The 7,971-nt window shown below is 50.3% G+C and overlaps 1 protein-coding gene across 1 annotated transcript in view; it reads right to left on the reverse strand.

Annotated features, from left to right (window-relative positions):
* Positions 1 to 5,432: 5,432 nt before the first annotated feature.
* Positions 5,433 to 7,971, reverse strand: part of LOC308328832 (erythroid differentiation-related factor 1-like) — a gene marked incomplete at both ends in the record, with an annotated part of 3,633 nt that continues 1,094 nt past the window's right edge. The window contains one exon of the mRNA XM_080782941.1: positions 5,433 to 7,971. This exon is cut by the window's right edge and continues 1,094 nt beyond it. Within this exon, the coding sequence (XP_080639067.1) occupies positions 5,433 to 7,971 (2,539 nt within the window).

Genomic DNA, 7,971 nt, shown 5'->3' on the forward strand with positions numbered 1-7,971 from the left:
GGGAGGGCCATAATTTATGATGCAGGGTGTGAGACCACCCAACGACTGCATGGGCTTCCCCTCACAGCTGCTTGCCTTGAACCCTGGTCACAGCAGGGAACCCAACCACAAATACACACATGCACACCCAATGTATGTGTATTGTGTACTCAATCATGTGCACATATCAGAATCAGGGTTCTCTCCCCATGTACACCTGGGCACTGTGCACTGGGGACTTGAGTTTCTGTGTGTGTGCGTGTGTGCGTGCGTGTGTGTGTGCCAATTCAGTTTTGATTTATTTAGATAGGATAGCAGAGAGACAGGACAGTGAAGGCAGAGAGAACATGTAACAAGTCTCCAGCAGGAATCAAACAGGATGTGTTGTTGTGATTATGTAGTCGATGCACTATCCGGTCAGCTACCGGTGGAGCCCTTGAACATTTTTATATTACAAAGTTTCAACATAGGTTTGAGTCTCATCAGTGTGTCCCTTCCATTGTCTCAGTTCTTTAAGCTTTTGATAATAATAAATTATTATAAATAATACATTATTTCACTCACATAATATACAGTATATATATACAGCACTGACTGAGCAGCAGTTTTACGATACGTGTGCGCAAGCATGCATGCATGCACGCGCGCGCACGCACACACCGGCCTCACAGAGGTAGAAGCAGAGGTTATAGTATGTCTGATCAGTGCACCTGTTTTGGCAGCGGCACAACCCTGCTGGCCCCGAGAGAAAAAAAGACTCTTCTTTGGACGCTGGAATCCAATCGCTGCTCTAGTGATACGGAGTCCCCAGACGGCTCACCTGTTCCCATTCAGACGGGACGAGGGATCATATCTGCTTGGAAGGGAGGAAGGAGAGAGGATTACTGTCTCTCAAAGGAAGGACAGAGACGGCCAGCTTAGATGACACTCTTTTTTCTTCTTCTTGAAAACCAACTCGTTCTTGGCTCTAGGCACCTCTCTCATCCTCCTCTTCTCTATCTGACCCTTCTTGTCCCCGAGGAGTGCATTGAAGAGGAGAGTTGGGGGGGGAAAGGGTAATCGGAGTGAGAGTGTGCGTGTGTGTGCGTGTGTGTTGCTTGCACATTTTGTGCAATATCTGTGGTAAACATACAGTACAGTGTGTCACTCTGCACCTGTGCTGGCAAAAGATTGTGCACGGCTGCACACGTGCATGCACCTCTGTCCATGTTTGTCTGCGTCCGTGCGTGCGATACTCTAAGGTGCGTGCGTGCGATACTCTAAGGTGCGTGCGTGCGTGCACAGGTAGACACTGTAGATGGGTGGTGTTTTTGATCCTTTAAGAGCCCAGTGAGATGTGAGCCATAATACTGTGCCTCCCAGTGCTGTGTTCTGTGAAAGGTCACCAGGGGAGGTGGATGGGCTAGAGTTGTTGTTCCCTCTGGGACCAGATTTCACCCTTACTTTCTCTTTTCTTTTCTTTTTGTACAAATACACTGTGCCCTTACCCCCTGGCTTCTATACAGGTAGAATTTATACTTCGTCAGAAGGCTGCATCGTCCAATATTTTCAAAGTGAAAATACTCCATTTCTGAGTACAGCCTTAACCACAAACTAAACTAGACATTCAATTGACCTGCATATAGTGTTGACTATACTATACTTTGGTCCCCTCATTATTGTTTGCCTATTATGACATGCCCAGAATAGGGACGCTGGGGTTCATATGGTTAACCTGAAAGTGTGGCAGGGCACACACGTGTGGAAACAGTGGGCTGTGTTAAAGTGTGGCAGGGCACACACATGTGGAAACAGTGGGCTGTGTTGACTGAGACACGCAACAGCATCACAGATTTGTGTCAGTTGTACTGTACGCAAGGCGCTATGAGCTGCATCCTAATGCTATTGCTTTAAATGTACATATACTGGGGCTGTTATTTAGGACATCTCCTTCCACTCAGCAGCAAGATGTGTTCAATATTATGTATGTATATCTTCTGTTCTTTTCTCCCCAACCATTGTCTTTATTGTCTTAAAGGCGCCCTCCAGACAATTTAACTTCCTGTTTCCTCCCCTAATGTTCTTACCAAAGTGCACATGGTACTGGTTTGAGGTTGTACGTCACACCCCTACAGCATAGCAGGCAGACTAGAGGTCCATTCCCATGAAGACAGTGTAAAGTGATTGTTGAAAGCTAAAGCGAGAACATCAACCTATGAGAGCATACTGTAGGTTTGATGCCTAATTTATGCTCAACTTGATGCGTCAAGGGGTCCCCCGGGGCGCTATATAATTGTACAAATCGTTTTTTCTGCTCTCTTCGCGGAAAATAGCTGATCTACACAACGCTCAACAACGCATTGCAACGTGATGGGGTGTGAGCTGCTTGTATTTTTTTCTCTCCAAATATTCGCCTACAGTATATATTATGACAAACCCAGAATACGGACGCCAGGGTTCCAGTGGATTATAGATAAATAAAGATGGTATTGCTGTTATCTGCCCCTTGCCTCTCTCCCACTCTGTTGTGTGTCAGTAAAGTACTGGCTGAGTTCCAGCAGGACAATTCAAAGGCCCTTTCTCTTATTGAATTTCACCCAGAAGTGATATCATAAACCTTAAGAGACTGGCTACTTATACCTGGAGGCTTGTCTGTCTGTCTGTCTGTCTGTCTGTCTGTCTGTCTGTCTGTCTGCCTGTCTGTCTGCCTGTCTGTCTGTCTGTCTGTCTGTCTGTCTGTCTGTCTGTCTGTCTGTCTGTCTGTCTGTCTGTCTGTCTGTCTGTCTGTCTGTCTGTCTGTCTGTCTGTCTGTCTTGTGTCTGTCTGTCTGTGTCTCTCTCTCTCTCTCTCTCTCTCTCTCTCTCTCTCTCCAACATTAAGTAAGCTGTGATTTCAATTGTTGCTTCACATTGCACACACACACACACACACACACACACACACACACACCCACACACACCATTCTGACTAAAGGATTCCAGTAATCAACCTGATAGCAGATGGCAAAGACTCAACATAAAGAAAACCTTCATTGAGGGATATTCAGGTGTCATAGCCGTAATGTGCAGTGAGAATAAAACACTGTGTGTGTCAGCCCCTTAAGATTCAAGAGCTGCACAAAGATATGTTACAGTAAAAGCGAGAAACCATGCAGTAAAAGCCATGCCGTCTCCCCAAGGGAGACGGAATGCCCCCCAGCAACATGTGGGGCATCGGCCTCCCGTTCGCCAATTTTGTTTTGTTTATCAACCGGGGCCACCTGTGTGCTTGCCCCGGCCTTGTCCCTTCCAATTCGGCACGGATGTCCGTGGACAATTTTATATTAATCTGGGGTTCCTTGACATAAAGAAATGTGGGAACCACTGGTTTATACAACATTAGGAAGCAAGCCCAAATAAGCATCTACTTACTGTACACTTTAGAAACAAGCCCAAAATAACAGAAACCGGCAACTCTGACATTACAGAAAAAAACAAGCCAAAGGTCGCTTATAACTTAAGCACACATGGCAATACTGGCTGAAGGAAGTGAAGCACACTCACAAGGAAACAGGTCAATAATTATACATCTATCGCTAATGAATATATTAATTATTTACATGCTAACAATGAGTATATGAATTTAACACTGAGTTGAGTATATGAAAGGATGTGTAGCCTACATAAACAGTGAATATGAGAATGAACACTTAAAGGGTAAGACCACTTTTTGAGAGGTTTGGGTTGTTTTCTTACCTTATTATGGGCAAACTATTCCATTCCATGAGTTATTTCGCTCCGTTGTGTTGTTTATTAGCAATTTAAGAAATAAAAATAGTCGCTCATTGACTTCCATTGTAACGGGGAAACAGCTCTCAAAGTCACTCTTTTAGCACATAAACCAACGCAACAAAAGCTGATTCTGATCATTTACGACATCGTCTTTTAAGATAGATTTATAAAGTTACTATTTTAGTCGGAGATACAGTAGACTGCAGCAGTACTACGGCGTTCCCAACTCTCGTGGGCCGTCTTGCGAGGTTTCATTTGTAAACAGAAGTCTCCACGCTGTTTGAGATGCACCCTCGCATATGAGAAATCTCAGACACAGACACTTACAATTACAATTTACAATTTAGGCATTTAACAGACGCTCTTAATCCAGAGCGATTTACAATAAGCAAGAACAAAAAAGCATCATACATCACATAAAATATTAAAATCACATAAAAAGCATTTATCAGAACGTAACAGTGTTTATGTGCTAAAAGAGTGACTTTGAGAGCTGTTTCCCCGCTACAATGGAAGTCAATGGACCCTATTTTTTATTTCTTAAATTGCTAATAAACAACACAACGGAGCGAAATAACTCATGGAATGTAATAGTTTGCCCATAATAAGGTAAGAAAACAACCCAAACCCAAAGTGGTCTTACCCTTTAACAAGTTAACATGTAGGCCTATCTATCATAACTTTTCATAAATGGCTGGCGCATGTACATGATATCCGCGTCTGTATGCATGTCTGTGCATGTGGGGTTGTGCGTGAGTGAAACTGAGCGCAGTATGAAAGATCAGTCACCCCCTCGCTAATCACGTCCGGCTGAAATCTATCTTTGTGCTGTCGCGCTTCCTTACGGGAGGCTGTCATCTGCCTTCTTTTGATGCTAATTAATGACGGACACTGCAGCTTGCCCCGGACGTCCCGAATATCAGGTCCCAAGCCTTGGGTTTCACTCTACCAAAGGGCCCCTGTACTGTGTGTATAATACACCATGTCACAGGCATATCTGCTGGGTAAGCAGGTCCCGCTGCGCTCTGAGACCCTCATACATCACAGTCACACCCAGACACAGCCCTGCTGGGGCACTGCGCTTCCCCATTCATGTCGCACACGCACGCATAGTTCTGCTCATAGACGTGGGTAAGTGCACGCACTTCGCACAGGCACATATTATTCACACTAGTGCAATAAGTTCATGTGCATACACACTTGAACACATGCAATGTAGCTTAACAGTAGTGCACATATATACACATTTCTTTCATGTGATATGCGTCTAATTTAGCCACATGAACCCAGACATCCCTATTGCAAAGATATCTGTCAATATGTATGGAGATATGTTAGGCGGACGATCTCCTGGCAGACAGCCGGGGACTTCCTATTGGTTTACCAACACATGTGGCTGCCCCCCCACACTGTGTACTATACTATAAGTGATTTAAAACATAAGGTGTATTGGTCTGTTTTGGTCCCTTTTAAGGTGTTTGCTAAAACTACGTAAAATAACATCCACAAATGATGCATACAGCACAGTGTGATGTATTGCACCACATGGGTGGAAATTACAGAATTTAGACAGTTCTCGGTCTGACTAGATTAGAATTAGTAATTTGTGATGATTTGATTGGCTGAGCACGGAATGTGATGTATGATGATAAGAGTGCCCCTCACTTCACACAGGTGTGATTTTTTACTTTCTACCGCTAACCGCTAGCTGACCGCTAGCTGCTGCAGCAGCTCCATGTAGAGCTCGACCCGTTTTAGGAGCGCTGCGTTCTTCTCGGCGCGCAGCAGCTTGGAGTAAACATCCTTATAGGTGTTCAGCCGGCCCCGGTCCGTACCACCGGACTTGCACTTCGTGGCGGCCGCCGTCGTCAGCTTGACCAGCCGAAGCAGCAGGTTTGAAAAAGTCGTCTGAAACACTTCCGTCAACTTCACCACTTCCTGGTCGAGTCCTTCGGCCTCGGCGGGCACAGCCCGGTCGGTCGTCTCCAGCAGTTCTTTACGGATGCCCTGGAAGGCATGGCGGATCTGCGTCAGGATCTCCAGGACGCCCGTCACTGCCTTCAGCTTTGCCAGGTCGCTGCTCTGGCCGCCCACCGCTGTGGCAACCTCCGCGAAGGCCACCCTCTCCAGCAGGACACTAAGCAGCTCGCAGGGCGGTGCCGTGTCTCCCAGTCCGAGGAACAGGCATGCAGCCTCGTCGTAGTGCAGCTCGGCCAGGCGGCGGTGTCGCTTCCCGGAGCGATCGCCACCGTCGCCACCCCGATTGCAGAAGCGGCCGTGGTGCATGGATGCCAGACGCTGATGGATGCCGGCCGCTCTGCGGCGGTGGCGAGAAGACGGCGACTCCTCCTCCTGCGCGTTGTCGCAGAGCTTCAGCGACTTCATCATGGCCTCTGTCACCTGGCGCTCCACCTGCTCGGCGGCCTGGCGGGACAGCGGCTTGTGGTCCTGTAGCAGCGACGCCAGGGTGAAGTACGTGGTGCACAGCTCCCAGGCGACACTGTCCCACACGGCCGGGTGGCGGCCCCTGCTGCCCAGCGACTGCGTGGCGCGCACGTAGTTGCTTATGGCCTTGTCGTAGTAGAGGGCTTCTTCGGGGGAGAACTCTCCTCCCCGGGCACGGCGGTGGGCGTGGGCGCAGACCCTCATGAGCCTGCCTGTGTTGCACAGCAGCAGGGCCGTGTTGATGGCGTCCTGGATCCTCTCAAAGTCCTTCAGACCGGCCTGTAAGCAGGCCAAGCTTTTCCTCCACAGCTCCTGCTCCGCGGCCGACACCTCCTTCTCTGCCGCCATGGCCGCCGCCCGGTTCATGTAGTAGACGCCTATCTCGTTGCGGATGTTGCCCAGCCGTCTCAGCGCCTGCGCCAGCTCTTCCGCTCCTCCGCGGAACCCAGACTCCGCCACGACGTTGCAGGCCGCCTCGTAGCACTTGCTGCTGGCAAACAGCTGGTGCTCCGGGTCCGTCGTGAGGGTGGCCAGGTCCACGGCTTCACCGCCAAAGGCGTGGCAGCCACCGCCGCTCTCATGGTGGTGCAGGCTGTCCAGGATCTCGTGGTCGTCTCTGGTCTGGTAGCTATACTCCTCCAGGTGGGCCTCCCTGTCGCTGGCGTTCTGTGCCAGCAGCAGCTGGATTTCCCCGCACAGCGACAGGCACCGGTAGCGGAACAGTAGCAGCACCTGCTGCGGATGATCCTCCTGCGCGTTGTCCTTGCTTGCGGAGCAGAAGGCGTCGTAGCACTGCAGGCAGTGCAGGGCCAGTTTGACGTAGCGCAGCGCACGACCGTATTTGTGCAGGTCGGCGGCCGTGCCGGATAGGACGTAGTACGCCTTGGAGGCCTTCAGGAAGAGCTGGAGCTTCATGCTGTGCTGCCAGGAGCCGGGAACCACCCTGGGGACCACCACGGGGGCCACCCCGGAGCCAGGGACCACCTCGGGGAGTACATCGGCGACCACCGTGGAGCATGTCCTTTGGTGCTCCCTGATGGACTCCGCTCTGCCCAGGAGGCTAAGGCCTTTCTCTGTGTTGCAGGCTCCGCTCACACTCCGATCTTTGTACTGTAGGGGTATGGTGGCGTTCGATTCGGCGGATCTCGTTAGATCTTCGTCCACCGCTTTCAGTCCCTTCAGAACGTACGCCAGCACGTATCTGCACCTCTGCTCCTTGTCCTCGGACAGGGGGAAGGCACCGTTGGGTCTGATCCGACGAGTGGAGGACGACACGTATCTCTCAGGAACAGAAAGCTCGCCAACAGAGCGGATCACGGCCACAGCTTTGCCGTAATCGTCTGGAGGTTCGGTGGTGTTCAGCGGCTCCTCCTGCTCCTCATCCCACTCTGTGTCGCTGTAGCCTGCGTCCTGTGAACCGCCGGACGGGAGCGACTCTTCCGCACTCCCCTCATCGAGCTGGACAAGCTCCGACAGCATGTAGTGGGCCATGGCCAACATGTGGCCGTGTCTCTCCTCACGCTCCAGCAGCTTGACGCAGTTCAGCAGCAGAGTTCTAATGGTGCCGCTGTGCCTCCTGTTCCTCCAGCTCCGTCCGGCTTCCTTCAGCATCAGGTTGTTGGCCACCTTGTACAGCAGCACGGCCACGGGGAGGCCGAACGGGTTCTGCCGCTGCTCCTCCTCAGCTTCTTCGTGGCACAGCGTGGTAAGGTCATACAGCTTGGCCACGTCACTGTCGCTGTCCTTGAACAGCCAGTAGGTGTGCCCCTCCTTGGTGCAGTTGGACTTGAGGAAGGAG

Source organism: Protomyctophum bolini (assembly GCF_963924005.1).
Source record: "Protomyctophum bolini genome assembly, chromosome: 14".
In the NCBI taxonomy this organism is placed as follows: domain Eukaryota; kingdom Metazoa; phylum Chordata; class Actinopteri; order Myctophiformes; family Myctophidae; genus Protomyctophum; species Protomyctophum bolini.